Source organism: Aquarana catesbeiana, linkage group LG05, assembly GCF_042186555.1.
Source record: "Aquarana catesbeiana isolate 2022-GZ linkage group LG05, ASM4218655v1, whole genome shotgun sequence".
Lineage (NCBI taxonomy): Eukaryota > Metazoa > Chordata > Amphibia > Anura > Ranidae > Aquarana > Aquarana catesbeiana.
In genome coordinates, this window is record NC_133328.1 from 371,706,774 (window position 1) to 371,731,438 (window position 24,665).

Genomic DNA, 24,665 nt, shown 5'->3' on the forward strand with positions numbered 1-24,665 from the left:
CTCTTGTGCTGTTTGCCAACTCAGCTGGAAGCCATTGCTGTTAAGATAGTTTAATCAGTAAAAGCAGGATGATCCTGGGTCTGTCCATTTATGGCTCAACCAGCCAATCCGGTGCCATATACAGGCACTAACCAGGTCCTGAAGCTTAATTCAATACTCCTAAACAACAGAGTAGTATGCCAGCAGGACAGACATCCAAAACACTCTGTGCATGACAAGCAGAACAGACACAGACAAAACTGGCAAGCGTGGCATGGCAAGCAGCAAAACGTATAAAAGCTTAGGACTAAGATGTGGTTGAACATTTCTAAATGGTCCTCCAATATTACTTCCCAGAGGTCAGCATATAACTTGGTCACAATTTGGTATTTGGTCCTATCTAGGTTTGCTCATTTGTATCCAACTACATGGAATAAGTACTTAAGAGGTTTAATGTGGGTTGGCGATGTTAAGCGTATTTAGTGAATGTATACTTTTGTAAGAATATTTTTGTATAAAAAGTATTTCAGCCACTGTTAATTTTGGCAGCACATTTTGATTTAGTTTTAGTCTTATGCCGTGTAAACACGAGTGGAATGTCCAACAGAAAAAGTCCAACGGGAGCTTTTCATCGTATATTTCGATTGTGTGTATGTCTCATCAGACTTTTTACGTCAAAAATTCTGACGGACCTAGAAAGAGAACATGTTCTAAATTTTTCCAACGGAACCAATTCCTATCGGGAAAACCGATCGTCTGTATGCTGTTGCGACGTACCAAAAACGACGCATGCTCTGAAGCAAGTACGAGACGGAAGCTATTGGCTACTGGCTATTGAACTTCCGTTTTCTAGTCCCGTCGTACCTGTTGTACGTCACCGCATTCTGGACGGTCGGAATTTGGTGTGACCGTGTGTATGCAAGACAGCTTGAGCGGAATTCCGTCGGAACTCTGTCGGAAAAACCTTCAGAGTTTATTCCGACGGGAAAACCGGTCATGTGTACGCGGCATTAGTCTAAGGACATTTTAGTTTAAATCCTATTTTAGTCTTCTGCAAGTGTTTTAGTTTTAGTCATATTTAGTCGACCAAATCTCCACAACATTTTAGTCGACTAAAACTCATTTTAGTTGTCTAAAATCGAATGGGTGTAGTTAAATTGTAATGCATTATTTAAGCATTTCTCTACAATTTCCAAACTCATTATATACTACTGCTGGAGTGAAAAATTTGAATATGTTGTTGTTATTACTGGTTAGGTTTGAACATACACTACAGACACAGATTTAGTCGTTTCGGCAAGAATATTGCTGTTTTGACAAAAGGGTAATGTAAAAATACCAAAAAACCAAAAAAAAAAATCCCTGCAATACCAATGTACATAAGACTGTTCCCAAAAAGTGGATTTAAGTATTGCTGTGCTTACCTTTGTATGAATTTCAGGATGAGTTGTCCGCAAATGATGCTTCAAGTTTGTTGTATTTTTACCAGAGAGTGTCTCTCCACATGGTTTGCAAGGAGTCTTGTTGTCCTTACCATTAAATGTAAAATAGATCCATAGATCTTCTATTTCTACCAGTGACAGTCACAGAAGCCGACATTTCTGTTTGGAGTTGTGGATAGACGTCAGACGAACGGTGGGGAGGAACTGGAAGCCTGTATGCTGCAGTGCACAGTGCTCTCTGGACAACGGTGGTCTGAATAGAGTAGGCCTGTAAAATGTTTAAATAAATGCAGCACACACAGTGCTGGAGCCTGGATTGTGGTCTGAGGGATGGCCTGTAATCGACAGTGCAAAAGGAGCCTAGATGCCACTGCCAGTGGTCAGAGGAGGCCTGCACAGTTGCACGTGCACTGTTGCACAATGTGCTCTGGACGGCTTCATTCCATCCTGCCGTAACAATTATCAGGCTGGCAACACACAGTTAAACTTTGTTTCATATTTAACCTGACAGATCATTATTTATCTGCTAAAAACCATGTAGTGTCAGAGTTTTCCGAAACAATTCATTTAAATATTCTATTAAAGGAGAAGTATGGCCAAAGCTTTTTGTCCCTACTTCTCCTATGGATCACAAGAGTGCAGTTCGTTCTGCGCTTCTATGATTCGTTTTCTCACTCAGCCGGTCCATGCTGGGGAAAGATCCTGACTGTACAGTTGGGATCCACCCAGATGCCTGGACCTGCAGCTGGCTCAGCCTCTCAGCTGCGCCGCTGGGAGACTGAGCCAGCTGCTCTCTCCCTTCCAGTCCCAGCCCAGCTCCTGGTATGAGGTTTTTTTGCTTTTTTTTATATACTCCATACTGTGCAGTTACTACAGGCAAATAGACTGTGCACTACCCAAGTGCACTTACACTCGTCTTGCCCAGAGCTTAGTAAATGTGGTAAAGCTCTGATTTCCATCATTCAATAATGCGCATGCAAAAATACTTTTTTTAAATTTTCCTTGCACCTGATATATTCCTTACAAGGTGAAGCTTTACCACATTTACATTTACTACAGAAAAAATGAGTGCAACTGCACTTGCAAAATACAGTCTATTTGCCTTTAGTAAATCCACCCCATTGCATAATTGTGTACTACAGAAAAAAAAAGGAACAAAGGCATGAACATCACTTTCTGTACGCTTTTTTTTTTTCCAAAACTATTTTTATTTCTGTACTAAATCATCAATATACAGTGCAACAAACTATTTTGGTGCAGAACAATTAATTTAAAAAAAGTAGTTGGCTTCGAATACATCACAGTTTTTAATTCTGAGAAATACACATTCACAAGGCATAGCGAGCATAGACCGAATTAGTAGAAACAATTCGTACAATTATAGAACTAAGTCAGCTTCACTTTCAGGTTTCGAATCCTAAACAGTTTATTGATCAGTTTGAAGAATTTAGCCATACTGGTTTGTCTGTCAGTATTACAACATATTTAAGTGGTCTTGTAAGTTGGATGGTACACAATCTTTAGAATATGTTAGGTACAGCTATTTCATACATTTAAAGGCCAACTTAGCACACATTTAAAATGCATGTATAAGAGAGGTAAAGCCTTTACAATCCATTCATCCACTTGTGCTGTGTTGTATGGCTACATACCTTAGCATAATAAAAGTGATAAAACTTTCCAGATCCTGCAAACTGTTGTGTGGACTTTGTACCACTGCCCTGCCTCCTGTCTACTGTACAGACTTAAGGTGAACATATTAGTTATTACATTCTGAAAAAACATTCACGTCCCTCCTTTGTCCACCTATAGGGTTACACACCTGGCATGCCCACTGCAAGCCAGATTTCCACTTTCCTCCTGACATGTAGCAATTTACTATGACAGATTTCATGTAATAACCCTACAATTTTTTTTCATGTCTTCAAGAGAACATTACTAAACTGACTTGTTTTTTTAAAAAATTGTTTGCTGTTGTCCTCTAATCTCATATTAAATCATTCAATGGAGCTGATTTAACAATAGAACAAAGACTGTTAAAATAAAAATGTATACTGTATTCATTTTCATGTTGCAGTGTTCACTTGGCTTAGAAAATATTGTAAAGCACTGTTTACATCATTCATCCAGTCGTGTGAAGGCAAATATCCCATTTTATTTTATGTGTTCACTTTGAATGGCATATAATTGACCATTTAAAGTGAACACATCTTCACCTTATATATTAAACCATGTGAACATACACTATACAAAGTGAATATAAACCTTGCTATGTGAACAGCCTCTAGTAAATCAACCCCACTGACCTTGATCTCAGACTTTGTTTTTTTTTTCTCTCAGAATCCCCTTTTATTTTTGATAGCAGCATAAAAATTAAGTAAATGAGGTCAAACAACTTTTTTTTTATTATTAAAAACCAACTCCCCCGAAATAAATATTCCATCCAAAAGCTAAAACTGTGTCACCCTACAGGACCTGAAAATTCTGGTGGGGACATCTTACAGCTGCAGTCACTGAGCATTATAAAAAAAAACAAAAAAACGAATTCAGTATAACTTGCAAGCAAATATACAGCACTGAAATATCGGTTTTAGGTGAAGTTGGTCTTTAAGAAATATAACTTGTTTAGCAAATATAATATATTATGCAGGATTCCTGCCAAAGTAAATTTCTATTTAAAGCAAAAATATAGCCAAACCATCCAATACACAGTAAATATACATTTATGCGAACTACTTTACCTGCCACAGTTTTAGTAATTTAGCCTGAGCTCTGCTGCATGGGAACTGCAAGAATGCAGCTACTTACACTGCTTCCATTTAAAAAAAAATGTAATGATATATTAATGATTAGAGAGCTGCAAAAATGTGGACCTTTTATCTACATGGAGTCCAGTATTAAGGTACCTTTAAATTACTCCTCAAGAAATGCATAGCTGGCCAAAAAAGTGGGCTTTGATATTTGCATAGAGCTGTTTTTGAACATGGCCCATGGACAAATTGTTGTTTACACGATCCAAGACATTGCTGTATTTATGGGCCAAGAGTACTTTGAGGTTTTCAAAGGAGAAGTTGTGGTCGAGAAAGTCATAATGGCTAATTCAATAGGAACAGTTTATTGCAGTAGTATGTTAGACTTTATCCTAAGGCTGACATACAGTGACATGCTTTTTCTGCTGCACACAATAAAGGCAGCCTTGAGAATGCCAGTACTTTCTTTCACAGTCATATCTAAATGTTCAGCCTAGTAATTTACGTTGTCACTACAAAACCCTGTACCTTTCTGTGAGTGACTTCAACTCTGTGGTCTTATGAATGATGTCAGTCACATGTTCCTCTATTAGGTTCTGGTCTGTAAATGTGCATAGCACAAGAGTGCAGTCACGTATAGATGGGAGGCTCTTCATTTGATGCATATATGGCCATTCACAGGCATTGCTTTTACCTAAAACAACGCTGTTGCTACACTAACAAACAATTAAAAACATTTTTATGAAACTTTTCTTACTCTTTTTGCCCTCTCCCTTCTCCTGAGCTCATCTAATCTACCCTCCCTCTTCACAATTATGTATGTATTTATTACAGGTATTTTTATAGGGCTGAGAATGTATGCAGAGATTAAGACCCTTTTTCCACTGTGGCCACCCATGCGTTAGCGGTAAAGCATCGCTCATTTTAGCGCTTTACCGCTGTTTTAGTGGCGCTTTTAGGAGACTAGCGGGGCGCTTTAACACCAAAGAAGGGGTTAAAAACGCCTGTGTTACAGCGCTTCTGAAGTGCTGCCTATTCATTGCAATGGGCAGGGGTGTTTGAGAGCAATGTATACAGCGCTCCCCAACCACCCCAAAGATGCTGCTTGCAGGACTTTTTCTAATGTCCCGCAAGCACACCGCCCCAGTGTGAAAACACTCGGGCTTTCACACTGGGGTGGCATTGGAGGCAGTTCTCAGGTGCTATTTCTAGCGCTAAAATGCCTGAAAACTGCAGTGTGAAAGGGCTCTTACAGATTGTAAATTCACCTGCCCTTAAAGAGCTTACAATCTGAGGTCCCTTTTTCACATATGCATACTAGGGGTGATTTTGATGGGAACAAATTAAACTACCAGCATGTCTTTAGAGTGTAGGAGGAAACCCATGCCAGCACAGGGAGAACATGTAAACTCCATGCAGGTATTGTCCTTGGGATTCAAACCAAGGACCCTAGTGCTGCAAGGCATAAGTACTAACCACTAAGCCACTATGCTGCCCTATAATTACAATGGGTTTCTTTTTCCTGATGTCCATGCATGTACAGGGGAACTCCACAGACATGAATGGGGGCACTCAACTGAGCTGTCTCTCAGCCACATAGACGTCTAAGGGGTTTTATCGTGAAGGCAGCAGGAAGGGGATGACTGGCTGACTGGTGGTAGACATCAAGAAGGGACATGGCTGTACCCATTGCAAGAACTAGGTAAGTATGAAGCTGTAATGAGTGAAGGTGGGTTAGATGAACTCAGTGTTGGTTTTGGGGGGGGGGCTGTCAAAAAAAGGCAAGGAAACTTTTAGAAGACTTTGTTTGCAAATTCCCTTAGCTTTTAAAAAAAGCAGCCTTCAACAGAAGTGGTATAATACTTACCTGTCCAGTGAGCAGTGACTCTTTTCTGCCTTCACAAGCTCTGATCACTGAAGAATCATCAGCATCCAACACATTCTGGGAGTGTCAGATGCCAGGTCTACCACTATGTGTTGTGTTCCCATCTGCTGTCCCTACGTCAGTAGTTCTGTAGTGATGTATGGATGGCAGATAGAAGTGCATTGTGCAGAGGAAGACCAGGAATCCAACATGCTTGTAAGTGTCAGATGCTGAAGATTCTTTGAAAGATCCAAGATAGTGCCTACTGGAGACTTAAATTTCATACCTCTTCTTTTTCAGGCAGCTTGTTTAGGCTTTTTTTGTAACAACAGTGCTGCTTTAAAATTTTAGCCAGACTTAAATTTTTGGAATAAAAAAATAAATAAAAAACAGCATTCAAGAGGTAGCAGTATGTCTAAATGCCTGTAAACCAATTCTAAACCACCTCTGAAAGATCACTTTACAGAGGGGTCAGAAAGCCTGCCTCCCGTGTGAATGGTCCATTTGATGGTTAGAAACTGCTGCATGCCTAATTGAAATTGCACCATATATAAATGCATATATCAGAACTTTGCTGTTGAATAAAAGACACAGATATCAAACATTTTTGTATGCAATTAACTAAAGTGTGCCTTTGTGAATGAAGCAAGACAGAACATGGAATTTGTGGCTGCATAGCATACTACTAAATGGTTCTTCAAAATTATTTTTATGGTTCTTGATGGTGCCATGATTAAACATTCACCATTATTTACTATAGCAAATAAAAGCAGTTGTAAAAGAAACCCTTAACATATATTGCATAAAAAAATACTATTACACAGCTAAGAGCATGTTTTTCACTGTTTTTTTTTTTACATAAAGAGATATTATACCTCAAAAGACTACATCTTTGAGATGCATATTTTCTAGAGCTGAAGCAGATATTTCCAACACCAGCTAAGAGGAGTCAGAAAACATTACATTCAATAAAGTATCCAGATTGACTTCTAAAATGACCCCAAATTATGCCTAACTGATATATCAGTAGATACTGATAAGTTTAATCATCCACTTCTCAACTTTATCTCTAAAAGACTCCATGGACAAAGATGTCTTTCTCTATAATCTAAATTTCCTACTTAACTTTCCTAAAATTAATAAATGGAGAATAGAAAAGTAGGCCATGTAAAAAATATATAACTGCTATGAACATCCAAAAATAGCAGTAGATATAAGAGGCCATAATGTTGTTGTGAAATTTGAGGCTAGAACCTTCAAGGAAGGCTGTTTTATTGATCAATTGTTATTAATATGTAAAATCATTCCACTAAATAGGAAAACCACTCAAACCTAAATCTGTTTTTAATTATCTGCCTGTTTTGTGTCTTCACCTCAAAGTAATGAGTTCAGTGATTGATACTAAAGAGAAATGTAAGTGGACAACCTTTAACTTTTAAAGCATTCATTGAATTCTAAACAAATAAGTACCTGTAAAGATAGGGAACATACATTATTCTTACAGTATTCAAAAAATAATAGACCATGCCCAAACCTTGTTAATATAAACTGCAATACATTGTGAAATTTAGGTAATCCAAATAGCCAGATATTAAATGTTTTTTTCAGTGGCGTGACCACCACCGTAGCAGCCTATGAGGCTACTATGGGGCCTAGGGAGGTGGGGGGCCTGATTGGACATTCTACAGTGTCCTTGTACTGCATCCAGGGCTGCAGAGTGGCATTGGGCACCACGTGCTAGATCAGACTTTCTCAACCTTTTCAACACAGAGGAACCCTTAAAATACAGTTCCAGTCTCAGGGAACCCCTGCTAAAAATGACTAGATCTACAACCCATAATACATTAGTGTGATGGACAGTAGGAAGAATGCTCCTAACACTTGTGGCCATTGGGACGAATATCCCCTACAGATAGCTAAAAAGATCAATGGTAGCTTACTTGAGAGGCAGAAATTTCTCATTGCTCAAGGAACCCCTAGCAACCTCTGGAGGAACCCCAAGGTTCCATGAAACCCTGGTTGAGAAACCCTGTGCTAGATTACTGTGTTTTCCAGCACCTGGCACTGCTTTATTAGACATCAAAAGGGGACACTTTAGATCAATGCTATGCAGAATAGTAGTAGGCCTACCATCAGTACAGGCACCCACTGGGCAGTGAAGTTTGGTCTTTCCTCTCCCTGGTCATGTGACCATACACATGACAGGGGAGAGGAAGAAGCTTCCCTTTACAGTGGATGCCCATACTAATAAGGCTTGAATTAATGGGGGGAAGGCATGGGGAGTAAAATAATTGCTGCATGCAACACCCACTGAGCCCCCAACCCCTCAAGCACCTCCAGCCAGCTACTTATCCCTGACCCCCCACAGTGCCCTCCAACCCCCATAGCACACTCCAAATTTGCACAGTGCACTTTAGCTCCCATTGCACACCCCAACCTCCCCCAGTGTCCCCTGAGAACCCTGGCTGTCCAACCTCCAACAGTGCTTCCCAACCTCTTAAAGTGTATGCCAAGTAAGTGTTTGCACTAGCTACCAATGGTAAACACAGCCAACGTGGCTGTGATTGCAATGTCTAACAAAGCATAACAAGAGCATTTGCACTGACCATCAGTCTATAGCAGGTAACACATTTCAATGGCCACCAATGCACTAAAAGGGATTTTACGGTGCTGAGCCCTTTGTAATAAAAGGGAAGTTTTATACTGACTGCCAATGTAAGCAAAGCTATTTATCAGCAACCAGAAGTAGCGGGAAGTGCCATTATTCGAGATGCAGTGTATTACAATGAACACCAGTGCAAAGTGATGGCTACCACCAAGCTAGGTTTTCAGGTAGCCCAATCAAAATGTTGCTATGGGTCCTTGTGATTTATAGTTATGCTCCTGGGTTTTATTTTGTGTGGTTGGGCTTAAGCCAATGCTATAGGGATACAAGGAGTGTTCTCAATAAAACTACAATCTATATTTGCTGCAGTTGATTTGTCACTCTACTAACTAGGTTAAAGAAGAATTCTAGCCAACTAACATAACTTGATGGTACTTAAACATACAGTATAACAGGTATACAATTTTAGAAGTGCTTGTAGCACTGACCCATTACTGAAACGTAATTGACAATACATATATAACACACTACCATAATATTAACACACTATAAAAAAAGTAATCTCTAAATTGTACTATATTATTGAGGTTAGAAAATACAATGTTTTACGTGATAAACATTGCAGCTTATAAGCAATGGCAAAGAAAGATGAGGACAACAACAGGATATCCTAGGTGTCGTTTTTAGATTTATCATTTAAAGGTTATATGGTTACTTTAGTGCAGTGCTTTCATCAGGTGGTGGTTGCATCTGATTTTATGAAAACCTGTACTGAGAGAAATATAGAAGAAGCCATTTCTGACCTCCAAAACTGCTAGTTGACTGCCTGTCTTTGGCATAAATACCTTGAATTTAGATCAGAAAAATCTAAGTAAAGTCAGTGCTCCTAATCTGCATATTTGTTCCAGGTCAGCAAATCAGAATGTTTTTAGCCACTGGATCATCATGACAGCCAGAGAACTAGCATTTTCAAAATTTCCAACAAAAAAAAGGAGGTGCTCACAGTGTGGTCACAGCACAGAGGACACATAGGAACAAATCCATCACTAAGACCATTTTTGATAAGTCATGAAACAGGTTATATCCTGATAGTTATTGTTCAGTTTACCCCAATTTAACATTTCATAACAAAAATATGTATTTAAAATACTGATCTGTGATCTCAGGTACTCTAGGTGATGTAGCATGTTTCTTTTATAAGTACATTCCCCAGAAAGAATTAAGTTAAAGCTCCCATATGTCTATTACTTATTACATCTGTTATTGCAGTTCAACAATGATAGCATTCACATGAGGCTTGTCAGTTTAGTTGATGAGGGCATTGGACATACACAATGTTAAATATAGGCCTTCATTCTGGGAGAGGGACATGGCGAATTGGCCGGTGATAGTCTTCCGAGCTGCTAATAAGATCTGAATACTCATATCCTCTCATGAAATGTCCTCCATTTTGTTCAGTAAAGCTAATGAGTTGTCTTGCAACTACTGGCTCAACCTAGAAAACAAAGTATAACACTATGGTCATAGAGTAAAACAAATGAAGTGTACTGCGAATATAGTAATATGTCCATATTTTACATATATTAAGATTGCTTAATAAAAGAAAATTATGATTGTACAACAGCTATTAGCAAATTCTTCTTTATTCTTTCATAAAAAATGTACACAAGGGTGAAAGGAGAACCCTGCACATGTAATGCCCCGTACACACGGTCGGATTTTCCGATGGAAAATGTCCGATCAGAGCGTGTTGTCGGAAATTCCGACCATGTGTGGGCTCCATCGGACATTTTCCATCGGATTTTCCGACACACAAAGTTGGAGAGCAGGAGATAAAATTTTCCGACAACAAAATCCGTTGTCGGAAATTCCGATCGTGTGTACACAAATCCGACGGACAAAGTGCCACGCATGCTCAGAATAAATAAAGAGATGAAAGCTATTGGCCACTGCCCCGTTTATAGTCCCGACGTACGTGTTTTACGTCACTGCGTTCAGAATGATCGGATTTTCCGACAACTTTGTGTGACCGTGTGTATGCAAGACAAGTTTGAGCCAACATACGTCGGAAAAAATCCTAGGATTTTGTTGTCGGAATGTCCAAACAAAGTCCGACCGTGTGTACGCCCTATTAGGCTCACAGGCACTTAACCATGTAATCATGTACTCTATGATAAAGTGCCTATGAGCGTGAAACATGACAGAGTTCCCCATTCATCTTGTGTGTCCTCTTTTTGTGAGTAAAGAAAGAGGTCAGTGTAGTCATATCATTTTCTTGCATAGTTGGCTGTCAACAAGTGAGCTGGATGAGCATCTGGTGACAGAGGGCAAGCTGTGGGCTGACCTGGAGCAACACATTGGATTTGATTTACTAAAGGCAAATTAATATTTCCCGCCCCCCCCCGCTTAGTGAATGCGGCTGAAGCTTTGCTCACATCCATAATCCAATTATGGGCAAGCAAAAATTTTTTTTTTCTTTGCATGTGATTGGGTTTTCTTTGCAAAGTGGAATTTCACCACATTTGTCAAGCTCTGGGGAAAATTCACTTGCAAAGTGAACAGCCTATTTACCTTAAATAAATCAATCCCATTGTTTCTCATATTTCATTGTTGTTGCCAAACTGAGGAGCTAAGAAAAGGTACAGCAGCTAAACTGAAGCCATGTCAATTCCATGATCAAGGGCAACATGACAATAATAGTACCAAAAATACTAAAAACATGGTTTCTAGCTTAATATTTATATATGTCAAAAAGGAAAATGTGACAAACAGCACCAAGAGGTAAAGAAAACCACAAGAGTACTCACATGAGCCGTAATTAATTTCCTTCCTCTTTGTGCGTCTGGAAATTCTTCTCCAAAACACAGAACAATTTGAAATCTTGGAACTGGACGACCATGGTGAGCAAACGCCTGGAGTTCTGGTGAAAGTATAACATGTTAATAAATAAAATATGTGCCAATAATTTAAAACAGCATCAGTTATTTGTATACCAGATAAGAGTAAAGTTATTGCTTTAAAGAAAGACTAGAGTGAAAGGGTATTTATGGCGCTTAAAGGGTTAAGACCATAGGGCTATGTCTTTGTACAAAACAGCTAAAAGTCTAATTAAAATGCAATTAAAGTCCAATGTGGAATGCAAGGGAAACACTCTTAAGGTCTGCTTCAAACTTATGGCTGCCTTCCAAGAGCTAGAGGTGAACTCTAGAAACAGGATGCAAGCAGAAAGACAGAAGCACCATCTAAGTGCAGCAGACCAACAATTTTTATTAAATTCATAAATTGACAACTCCGCCTTATGCTTTAGAGAAAGACAATAGCTGCAGAATTTCCCTATTAAGGTAGTGTCATAGGGAGATTTGTTTGATTCATGCTAATTCTACAAGCTGTCAAAGGGATTAAAACAACTACAGCATGCATTGAAGTACAATCATTGGCCTAAGGAAAGTACAAGGAGTGCTCCTGGCATGTTTGTTTTTCTCAGTGTTGATGAGGAAATCTGAAGCAAGACTATTGTCCAATATTGTTTCACTCTAACTTCTATAGTGGTAACAAAAAGCCAAAAACCTCTCAACATGTGTCCACATAATATTCTCCAAAACCGTATTACCCTTAGGGCTCATATACTCTGCAAAGATTTTATAACTTTTTTTGTGTTCCGAAATCCTGGCAATGCATGGACAAAAGAAATAAAACCATTTATCCCAACTGCAGTTGTAATGCAGTTGAAACTAAAGCCCAAAGTTGCATTCAAACATACTGAATGTGTTATCTCCCTAATGTTGGACGGTATGGCATTATATAGTGCGGCTTTTAATTATGCCATGTGACAAGCCTCTCTTTACAAAAGCTATATATTTCTACACATTTTAAAGATTTTAAAATACCTGTTATAAACTGTTGCGTATCAAATAGTTTGCAGGGCAAGTCCCGTTCTAGCTTATTGGGCCGATCACTGTACATGGACAAAGGGCCCTCCCAGTATATTCTGCTCTGGCACAGTCTCTTGGCATACATTCCATCATGGGCCATCCACAGAATGACACCACGCTCCAAATGACTCAAAAGCTTCTCAATGTTTTTCCGCAGGCCATTGTCTTCAGGGTAAGGGAATAGGACTTGATCCAAGCGACTTGTTTCATAGCACTGTCCATGTGCAATTCTACAGCCTTCTGGGTTTGCTGTAATTCGCTCACCAACCAGGGTGTCACGGTAATATAAGCTGATATGAAGGCGGCAGTCTAAGCAAGAAAATATACAGTACATTAGCTTGTAAAACACAGGCATTTTACAGTATACAATAGAGATGTAGCTGCTTAGTGGTTGCATTTGTTTCTTATAATAACTGAAAAACCTTATTGTATCATAGTCTTAAAAAAGTATGGCCAACTTACAGATAAAAACTGATAAGCATCTGGATGGATGGCGGTCGGTCTTGCAATTAGCAAATAAAGGGAAATGGAAAAGGCCTCGGTCATTGGATTAGGAAATATGGTTTGATTTAAATGGAAGGTGGAGTGTCAATTGGTGGGTCGTTGGTCAACAGTCTAGTTTGGTACCATTGGATATTTTGGAAACTTTGAGCTATGGATTGTTGGGTGTCCACAGGCAGGTTTTGAATGAAAGACTCCCAAATATCAAAGAATTTTTGAACCTGTGATTCCTTACTTAAAGAGGCCTTCACCCATTTCATGTGGAAAACATTACATTTCCAGAAACAAAGAAATAGTGGGGTCTATCAACTTTCAGTGCTATGAGAGATACGACAATGAGGAATTGCTTACAGCCCTTTGAAATGTTTTTACCTGGGGGGTGGTGGTTGAATAGGCCAAAATTTCCCATTTAGGGGTTAAAGGTAAATCGCTCACTAGATATGTGGTAGTATAATGTACTACAGAGTGCCAAAAATGTTTAATCTTGGAGCATGCTCAAAACCATAAAACAAGTCCATGTTTAGATGCCCACATTTTAGGCAGCAGAAAAAGGGGCTCAGGCCCAAAAGGTAAGAGCAATGTGGAGAAACATAAGAATGATGGAACAGCCAAAGCATAATTTTGCTGTACATTGTAGCTTTAATCATTCCCCAAGACAAACGTAAGGATTTCTGAAGAACATTAACTTGAGGCTGGGGGAAATTTTTGATCCATTTGTTAAGGCCAGCTGTTGAAGTGGTGTAGTCCATTGGCTGCTGAAAAAAAAAAACATATAGAGATTGCTTTTTAACTTGGGTTAGGGTATCCTAGGAGCGTATCCAAGGAGTTTTCCAGTCTTTCAGAGAAAATTTTTTAATGATAGAGATTATGAAAGATTTTATTCATAGAAAAATAAATTCGTTACTAAATAGGCATAGGAACTTCCCTAGAGCTGTATTAGTAGGAAGTAGTTCCTGGTTGTCAACATCTACCAGGAATTTTATAGCATGAGAGGGAGTCTGAAGAACTTCAGGAGGTCCGAGTTCCATAAGGGAAGAAGAAGAGATACATGGCCTTTTAGCAGACAGCACATGCAAATTTTATGCTATGCCAACCACATTGAGTACAAGAGGGGATTTGTTGACACCCCTATAGACAGGAGTTCTTTATGTATATGGAGAACATATCATAAGTTATTACAAAGGATCATGTTTTGACCAGGTTCGGTCCATATACAGCAAGGTTCTATAAATCCAATCCCTTATGTATCTAGTTAGGGATGCCTAGTTATATGGTCCTAGGTTGGTAAAGTTAAGGCTTCTTTATTGGAAGGTTGTTGGAAGGTACGTAAACCTATGGTTGCTTTCCTACTGCCCCAGATAAACTCTCAAAACATATTATAAACAGATTTAAGATCAGAATGTTTAGGGAATAGAGTGAGGATCTGTATGACATAAAAACATTTAGGAAAAGCTACCATTTTTTATTATTCTGCTCATATAGGAAATATTTAAGTGGGTTCAGGTCATGAGGGATGCTTTTATAGAGTATAGCAGGGAAAGAATATTAACTTTGTATAGGTTATAGAGGGGTTTTTGGGTAAAGCTACCCCAAGGTAAGAGATTTATTTATTACATGTACTTATATAGCACCGTCAATTTATGTAGTGCTTTACATATATATCATACATTCAAATCAGTCACTGCTGTCAAGGAGCTTACAATCTAAGGTAACTAAATCACATTCATGCATACAAATAGTAGGGCCAATTTAGACAGGAACCAACTAACCTACCAGTATGTCTTTTGAGTGTGGGAGGATAACAGAGTACCTGGAAGAAACCCACGCCAACAAAGGGAGAACATGCAAACTCTGTGCAGGTAGCCTCGTGGTTGGGATTTGAATCAATGACCCTAGTGCTGCTAGGTGGAAGTGCTAACCACTTAGCCACTGTGCTTTTTCTACACCAAATAAAAGGGTGCCTTAGATTTATCAAAATTAATAGAATAGCCTGAGATTAGGCCAAATTATTTGGCTGTCCACAGGCAGGTTTTGAATGAAAGACTCCCAAATATCAAAAGAATTTTTGAATCTGTGATTCCGTACTTAAAGAGGCCTTTACTCATTTAATGTGGAAAACATAAGATAATTTGTCCAGAAACAAAGAAATAGTGGGGGGTTCCAGGTATACCAACTTATGTAGAATGGCTCTCCGTGCTATGAGAAATAAGACAAAAAGGAATTGCTTAAAGCCCTTTTGAAATTTTATTATCTGGGGGGGGTTGAATAGGCCAAAACTGCCCATTTAGGGGTTAAAGCTAAATATCTCACTATGTGGTAGCATAATGTACTACAGAGTGCCAAAAATGTTTAATCTTGGAGCATGCCCAAAACCATAAAACAAGTCCACGTTTAGATGCCCACATTTCAGGCGGCAGGACTAGGCACTCAGGCCCATAATGTAAGAGCGATGTGGAGACAAATAAGATGGAACAGCCAAAGTATCATTTGCTGTACATTGTAGCTTTGATTGTTCCTAAAGACAAACGTATTTATAGAGAAAAGCAGGGAAAGAATATTAACTGTGTATAGATTATAGGGCTTTTTGGGTAAAGATATAGATAAAGATAAAAATAATTGTTCATTTTTTTTTACATAAAGATCTTTATTCTGCAGTGTTAGCTTTAGAATCAAGCCTTATTTGTTTTTGCCATGTGGCTATATACTTTGTAAATACATTCAACACTGACTTTGGGTCACTTCCTTATAGATAAAAACAAAAATAACAAAACATCAGTCTCTTTATTCCAGCTTTTTTGTCAAGGCAAATAGAAATGATTAGAACAGATTATTACACCTAGACTGAGCTACTCACCTGGTAAAGCAAGAGCCTCTCCTGTCCGTATACTTGGTTCTATTGGAAGTCCTGGAGTTTGTGACTCTGTTGGCGGACATGCATAAAAAGATCCCGTAACTTGATAGCCTATTTTTAAAAAAAAAATTTTGACAATGTTCACAAAGTATTTCACTTTTATGTTCAACATTGCCCATAAGTACAGAAAAAAATGAAAAAACAGAAACCAATGCACATAGCATAGTGCTTAGACTAATGTGCACATCATTTACATGATGGGATGTGTTCTGTGGTAATCTGTAAGATTACAGTATACTGTATCTATACTATGTTTTTTACTTTTTGAATTTGATGCCGAACTCCGTCCCTGTGCTTTGCAATGCTCTCAGGGAATGGAGCTCGGCACTGTGAATTGAGCGAGAAACAGCGGCTCGCAGATCACAGCGGGGAGACATTGCAGGATCCAGGGGACAAGGTAAATAACCTCTACATGGATCCTGCAATGCGATCCTGGGGTTACCGCTTTTGGTACTGAAATCTCACCCCGAGCCAGACTCGGGAATACCGCCAGGGAGGTTAAGGTATTTCTAAACCCAGGACCCTGCATTCCATATATGTAGTCTCCCACAGTACACAGAACATGCAAATGCAATTATTTTAGTAAATGCAAACTGCTAAATACCTGTTCTCATCAGCAGTATATAGCAGTCTTGTGACTTCTATGAGTGTCTGGTTAAAGCTTGTAGGACGAGTTTTCATTCTGCACTAACTGTCCTATCGGGATGCAGGACCCCTGACCCTCTATCTGGCCCTGTGCTGATCACATGCATCCTCCCAAGCAAAAAAAAGAACTATCTAGCAATACACACCAAACTGAGCATGTGCAGCCTGTCCTCTGGCTCTGTATTATCAGGAAATATATTGGGGACAGTGTATAGGAGGAGAGGATCAGAGGAGACAGGATCAAACAGCCTTTTTACACAATGCAGAGGATTAACTCCTTAGGTTCCATAGTGAGTATAATAAGCATGTTTTACTGCATATACAGACTGATTTCACTGTTGTGGTGTTTAGTAACACTTTAAAATGCATTTTCTTTCATAAACATTTTTTAATTAATAAATATATTAATTAATATATATATATATATATATATATATATATATATAACACAAAAACACATTTTATACAGTGGAACCTTGGTTAATGAGTAACGCGGTTAACGAGCGTTTTGAAAGACAAGCAACTTTTTTAAAAAATCCTGACTCTGTCTGCGAGTGTTGTCTTGCAAAACAAGCAGAATTCAAGCTAATGTGTTGTGCAGTACCGCATTTGGCCAGAGGTGCAGGGGCGCCGGTGACACTCGGAACAGTTCGGAGCCGTTCAAAGCCGTTTGGAAATACTCAGAACCACTTGGAAATACTGAGCCTTTCCAAGGGTTTCCGAGTTCAGCCGAGCTGTCCCCGAGTATTTCCAAGGCTCTCTGGCACCCCCCCACCTCTGGCCACATGTGGTATTGCATGCAAAAGAAGCCAATGCAGAACAAATTATCTTCGTTTCCATTGACTTCTATGGGGAAATGCGCTTTGATATGCGAGTGCAAGCATTTTCCTGGAATGGATTATGCTCGTAATCCAAGGTTCCACTGTATACAGTATTTAGACTTTTTGTTGCTTTTTTTTTTTTTTTTACCGTTAACATTTTAACACGGCCTCTGGCAAAGAAAGTGATAACTGTCCATCAGCCAACCACATCTACTGATTTCCAGTTAAGTTTCTATTTTATTCAGTTAATTGATTCCTCTTATAAACTCTAGTGAATTCATATAAAGTGTCATCTTATTTTAACACAGTTTTTTCATCTGGTTCCACTTTTGAGAACATAAAAAACATTGTTTTCTAAAATGTTATATTGAGGTCATTAAAGTGTATCTAAAGTGTTCTGGATAGAGTAAAAAAGTATTAGAGCCCCTTTTCATGTTTTTTTGTTTGTTGTTGTCTGTACTGAGGATATTTACCCTCACTATTTGCCTTTGTGACCATTGTTACCAAGACTGAAAGTGAGGAAAAATCTAAACTTTTGAGTGGGGAAATCATCTGATGGGATTGACTTTAGATATTTAATACTGTGCTGTTGTTTTATCATACTATTGTAGATTGTACCATATTACAGAAGACCTTATGTTGTAACTAATGATGACACAGAAAAGTGGACACTACATGAAGGAAGATGGTTCCTCAAAGTTCCGTGTCCTCCTGTTTCAGAAACCATTTTACCCTGCCATATTTGCTACAAATCTGAATTTTTTAAAGCAGTTTTTTTTCAGATGCCTAGATGCACCCCACAGTCTATGTGACAGCACTGGCTAGAAGTCACACTGATCATCAGCTTTGTCAGTTGGAGGAGCTGACGGGAGAATGTTTTTTGCTTTACCCATACAACAGAATTTGGGGATTTTTGGCAAGCTTTACTGGCACTGTTAAGGCCTCCATATGCAGCGTGAGAAGTCAGTTGATAGCCCATTCAACGCTAACAGTTTGGCCATAAGAGTCTCCACTGGTGGATAATGAATTCAGGCAAATGTGGCATTTGCTGCTGCCTGACTACAGTGACGTTGCAGAACAGTAACTACATACAATTTATTGAGACCTAACCTATATACATATATATGTTTTCGGACCAGGTATTATAGTGATTTGCATTTCTTCTAAATCTATTAGAAATATATTTTACTTATTTTTTTGGTGCCGCAACCCAAACAAAATCTTGCAGGTTACTTACATTTAAAAAAATAAAAAATGAACTACACTAAAGAAAACAGTAATGTCAAGTGAACTGTAACTAACAGGCTGTTTTGCTTCAGTTACCTTTCTCTGATCAACACGAGCAAAGAAGAAAGAAGTTAAAGCAAGGTACATACTGTTATCACAGGAAGTGCTTTGCCATAGGTGACTGCGTGCTGTAAAAGGGACACTTGCACATTGGTAAGGAAGATCAGGATGTGGTTGTTCTGGTGCATAGTCCCTCCAGCTCCGTTCGTGAGACATCATAAAGTGTGGCACCTGTCAAAGAGGAAGATGCAGCTTCTATTATTCTATGCTGAGATCACATGAGAAAACAAAACTGTTTATTATGACTGCTATAAATAACAGTGTATATATATATATATATATATATATATATATATATATATATAAAATCTGCCCTCTGGGCAATGTATGCGGTGGGGTTAATTTACTAAAACTGGAGAGCGCAAAATCAGGTGCAGCTTTGCATGGAAATCAATCAGCTTCCAAGTTTTTTGTTTTTTGTTTTGTCAAAGCCTAATTGAACAAGCTGAAGTTAGAAGCTGATTGGCTAACATGCACAGCTGCACCAGATTTTGCACGCTCCAGTTTTAGTAAATCAACCCCACAATATCACCATGCTGTCCGTTCTCACTTGCCCTTATGCATCAGGACCCAAACAATAGCAGAGCTTGGGGTGAGCGATCCTTTCCTTTAGTAGAGATCATATGGCCAAAGGCCTAGGATTTTGTTCATGTGACCAGCACTGGAGGAAATCAGAAGCAGCAGATTTCCAGGAGAGGTATTTCACAGATCAGGTATTCCCTGCATCTGAGCTGGTAGTTTTAGGTACAGGACTTGCTTGGTTTCCACCACAGATGCTCCTTTTGCAGGATAAGGTTGTCATACCACTAAAGGGGATTAGTTTAGAGTTGGGTGTTACTTTAGGAGATTAAATTAGGTTATTGATGGGGACAGGGATTATGGGGTTTACTTTTAACACCCATTCATACCAGTGCGCTGTTACGTTTGTAACATAATGGTGCATGCATGATTTTTAGTCTTTCCTGGTGCATTAAATGAATGGGTTGCCTAAGCGCAATGCATGTTAATGTGTGTGAATAGGCCCATAGTGTTATAGTTAGGGTTGCATTTTAGGAGGCTGGCTAAGTGTTGTGGAAAGGCTAAATGTTAAGGTCTCAATTTATTGCAAGTGTTAAGGCTTGAGGTTCAGAAGCTTGGTGTTCAAGTAGTTGAGGCTGAAATATTAGGGGCTACTTTTTATTTCAATATATTTTAGCTGCTGGCTTTTAACTTGCTCTCTCTGCTGGGAGCCTCACAATAAAAACTACCAGAACCTGATTCCGAGTAAAATTATAAATTGTAATAAGTATTTTATGCCCTTTTAGTAGCAAAATCTTACCATCTTAGCCATCGATCAATGTAGCAAGTGTGTAGTTTGAAGAATAATTATAATATACAGTGATCTTGCGCAAAACCTAAGTGTCTAAATAATAATAACAGTATATCAAACTTAAAAGTGAAGAACTGCTTAATTATAGAAAATGAACTCCATTCATGTGATTCATCCAGTGATCCAAGTAATGTAAATATTGAAAGAAGTAGTCTATTAGTGGTTTTTCAGACGACACAGCCGCTATCACCAACACCTCTGTGCTCACAGAACTCTCACCTCATAGGCATATAACATAAGCCTTGGATGGAGATCAACACTCTTTTCATCCACAGCTACGGCTTCCCACAAAGGATTCCTCCTCATATGAAGGATATTCCGTTCACCATGCAAAGTAAACAAGCCTCTAATGTGCATTATCACTTAAAACCATTTATTAGACTAAAAAATGCCTGCTTACACAGCTAAAATAAAGATGCGCTTTAAAAGAAACAAATATCGGGGGTTCCCCTGAGGAAGTCATGTGATGTAACGCGTAGGGCGTGGCCGGAGCACATCGCAGACCGGAAGTGATGTGAGAGGTGGCATGAACTCCGATATTTGTTTCTTTTAAAGCACATCTTTATTTTAGCAAGATCACTGTAAATTATATTTCTGTTTAATTGTTTTTAGGTTTTGCAGCATTTCCACTCATTTATAATTTCTACGGTTATATAGTAGCGCAGAGGACTAATATATATATATATTTTTTTTTTTTTAGTTTGAAGCATACCTTTTATTTGCTAACTCGAATTATTAAAGACACAAGCTTTTGGAACCCCTTAGGTCCTCTTCCTTTGGATTTATACATAGGTATTACTACAAACTTGCTGTATTTCATCCCTTCTATTACTTTTTATCTTTTCAATTAAAAGTGTTAACTGTTTTTTAAAGTGACATTTTACTATACTTAAGCTTCCATCCAGGATAGTAATGGCATCCTCAGAATGATGCCTTTAAGGCATTTGTAAACAAAGAAGCAATAAACTGTAGGCCAGAGACATTAGAGTCATTAGAGCCAGTGCATCAGACACCAAGCTCTGGATAATATAATTAGTCTAATCCTACAGGCTTCATAAATTAAGTATCAGTGGACAAGACTCTTGAAAAATAGGAGTGTTTTAGGTTGGTGGTCATCTGTTCAATTCATGAGACTTTTCACTTATCAGAAATGCTTGGTTATATTTGACTATTACACAACCACAATGTGTACAAAAAGCATAATACCTATTGTACTGGCTGGAAAACTGGTACAATCAGAGTTTTGCACATACTTCACTAATTGTCATATGAGTATAAGTCCTATATGACAGGCAGATATGACCTACATTTTTAATATAGCTCTCCTGCCTGTTTAAAACATTGCAACATTCTATACTTCATAACAAAGCTTTACATCATCTTAACTGATAACATGTATTATAAATCATAAAATGTATTATTTATTTTTTATTATCACGCAAATACCTGAGAATGAGGCTGAAGAGATGTGTAAGCTTGCGGTACAGCAAATGGGTGATTTACAACTAACTGAGTGTCTTCTGAGCCAAGCTGCTTTAGTCCTGTATTTAAAAAATAAAATAAATGTATATGTAATACACTAGATTATAACATATCACCTTTCAGTATTACATATAATATTACAAATAGAGTTTGAAAATGTATAAGATCTGTTAATTCACACTCCCAGCACCAGTGTCCCCTTGACGTTATTGGTTTTCCATTAACAGTTATTGTTGTATTATTAACGGACCACTAACACTGTATACAAGAACAGCAATAGACTATGCTGAAAAATGTGAAATGATTGTAGTGACTTTTGTCTGTAAATCTAAAGAAGAATAGTGATCCAGGGCGGGGCGTAAAAGGTGAAGATTTATATAGTTCTTATTTCCGACACTTTATTGGTTGAGTTACTAAAACTGGAGCACTCAGAATCTGTGCAGCTGTGCATGGTAGCTAATCAGCTTCTAACTTCAACTTGTGTATTTAAGCTTTGACAAAAAATAACCTGGAAGCTGATTGGTTTCTATGCAGAGCTGCACCAGATTTTGCACTCTACAGTTTTAGTAAATCAACCCCTTTACTGTCTGTTGCTATTGTTGTGACAATTGATAAATAAGTACTGCCACATTGGTGATAAGAAATAAGAGTTAATTAAGACTTCTTCCACGTTCATTCACAACAGTTTCATATAGATTTTTCTGAAATGTACACAAATGTGCCACACTACCCCAAGACAAACTTCTAATCAGTATCTGTGACACTCTTTATGACTTTCTTATATTGTTGCTTACAGTAGAGTGCAAAGAGTTATGCCCGGTACACACGGTCGGATTTTCCGATGGAAAATGTCCGATCGGAGCGTGTTGTCGGAAATTCTGACCGTGTGTGGGTTCCATCGGACATTTTCCATCGGATTTTCCGACACACAAAGTTTGAGAGCAGGAGATAAAATTTTCTGACAACAAAATCCGTTGTCGGAAATTCCGATCGTGTGTACACAAATCCGACGGACAAAGTGCCACGCATGCTCAGAATAAATAAAGAGATGAAAGCTATTGGCCACTGCCCCGTTTATAGTCCCGACGTACATGTTTTACGTCACCGCGTTCAGAACGATCGGATTTTCCGACAACTTTGTGTGACCGTGTGTATGCAAGACAAGTTTGAGCCAACATCCGTCGGAAAAAATCCATGGATTTTGTTGTCGGAATGTCCGAACAAAGTCTGACCGTGTGTACGCCCTATAAGAGTCTGTTTTAGCTACTACACAAAGGGTTTGCAGCACGTGTCCTATTTTTCAACTTCAGTTCTTTACCAAGAATAGATATTGATAACTTTAGGTCACATTAATGTTTTGAAATTATTTCTGCTTGTTGAAAACAAGAACATACCATTGATACTTTAAATAGAAGAGAACTTTAGGCATGCCTAATTAATACTATGGTTTATATTCAGGTTTATCTGCTTATGGGCCAAATGTCAATCAGGAACATGTAGAGAGAAGAATGTCTTACCTCTTTTTGCGCCTTCTGGGACAATTTTGTACACTTTATATGGATCTGATATATCCAATTGACTTCTTTCCACTAGTTCTTCAAAGTCATTACTCTTATTTAAAGCACAGCGTAGCCTTGTCTTCCATGTGGGAGGATCTGGTTTGTCAAGACCTTCCCGGTATTTACCTTTAAAAAGCGCCCAGGCCTGTAAAGTGTGATAAATACATACTGCAATCAAAAAGAAGTCTTGCACTACCAAGAGATCAGTCTGCATGAATCAAAACAGCCAGAAGGATTAGATCTCAATAAAATATTCAGTCATCATTACAAAACAAACGCTATAATATAGCAATTTCCCACCATTGCCCCCTCTGCGAACACAGTGTCGCTGAATACTGTAATGTAAAGGATATTCTCAGCAGCTTCACCTACACTTAAGGTGTGTTATTAAGAGGTGGTAAAGTGACTGATATATGTGCACACGTGGCAACATGGCATCCCTGATAAAATTGCAAAATTTTGGTGAATATTATTGTTCATATATTAGTATGTGTATGTGTGAATGTGAGTTAGGGACCTTAAATTGTAAGCTCCTTGAGGGCAAGGACTGATGTGAATGTACAATATATATGTAAAGCACTGTGTAAATTGGTGGCGCTATATAAGTAACGTAATAAATAAATACATACATAAATCCATAAAATAATCTAGAACTGAATCTTGCTTGTGTATTATGGAAGTTTATCTGTCATATGTAAAATGGAATAGAATCTAGCACTGGAAACAAGCCATTGCTTCTGGCTCAAGTTACATTTCTTTGGTTTAACATTGAAAATTGTTTTGCTCATATAACATAATGAACCTAGCAAAAACCAGTTGGGGTTTTTAAACAGGTCTTGGCCCAGAGCGGCAGGGATACCGGGGGTGGCACACAGTCACCCGTATATTATGTTGCTCATTCCGATGTATAATAAAAAGTTCCAGGCTGTTGCTCTGCCTAACAGTTTGTTGTTGGAATAGTATAGTATAATGTGTACTTACAGTTTACCCACTCTGGGTCTGTACAATAAGACTGGAATGCTAGAAGAGCACCACTACGGTTTGTCCTACTCTCCTTGGTTCACTGACACATACTGAACAAACTGTCTCTGCTGGCCTGCCTTGTGTGTCCATGATGTCTGATCTTGTTAGTGTGCTACTATAGCTAGCCAGTCCATTAGGATAGAAGTGGGAGGCACAGGGTAAAGGCAAGATGAATAAAACCATCCCTGGGTATAATATGGGGTAGAATCGAGTATGACAACATAGAAATGTGCACATATTACACACTGCTGAAACTACGATGTATAATATCCCTGAAATTAAATATGACATGGGCAACAAAGCTTTGCAACTGTCTTGTATAGCTTGGGCTGAAGGTTTATTAGTGAGATTTATCAAGCTAGGGGCTTTGTGATTATAGACGCTTGAAATATAAATATGACCCTGATATGTATCACCTCTATATATATAAATTAT

The 24,665-nt window shown here is 38.5% G+C and overlaps 1 protein-coding gene across 1 annotated transcript in view; it reads right to left on the minus strand.

Annotated features, from left to right (window-relative positions):
* Positions 1–2,625: 2,625 nt before the first annotated feature.
* Positions 2,626–24,665, minus strand: part of IRF4 (interferon regulatory factor 4) — a 44,063-nt gene continuing 22,023 nt past the window's right edge. Inside the window, exons 3-9 of the mRNA XM_073630965.1 lie at positions 23,166–23,352; positions 21,613–21,707; positions 18,827–18,968; positions 15,928–16,035; positions 12,528–12,881; positions 11,448–11,560; positions 2,626–10,135 (exon numbers count right to left, since the gene is read on the minus strand). Of these exons, the coding sequence (XP_073487066.1) occupies positions 9,992–10,135; positions 11,448–11,560; positions 12,528–12,881; positions 15,928–16,035; positions 18,827–18,968; positions 21,613–21,707; positions 23,166–23,352 (1,143 nt within the window). The 3' untranslated portion in view covers positions 2,626–9,991. The remainder of the gene's footprint in view (positions 10,136–11,447; positions 11,561–12,527; positions 12,882–15,927; positions 16,036–18,826; positions 18,969–21,612; positions 21,708–23,165; positions 23,353–24,665) is intronic.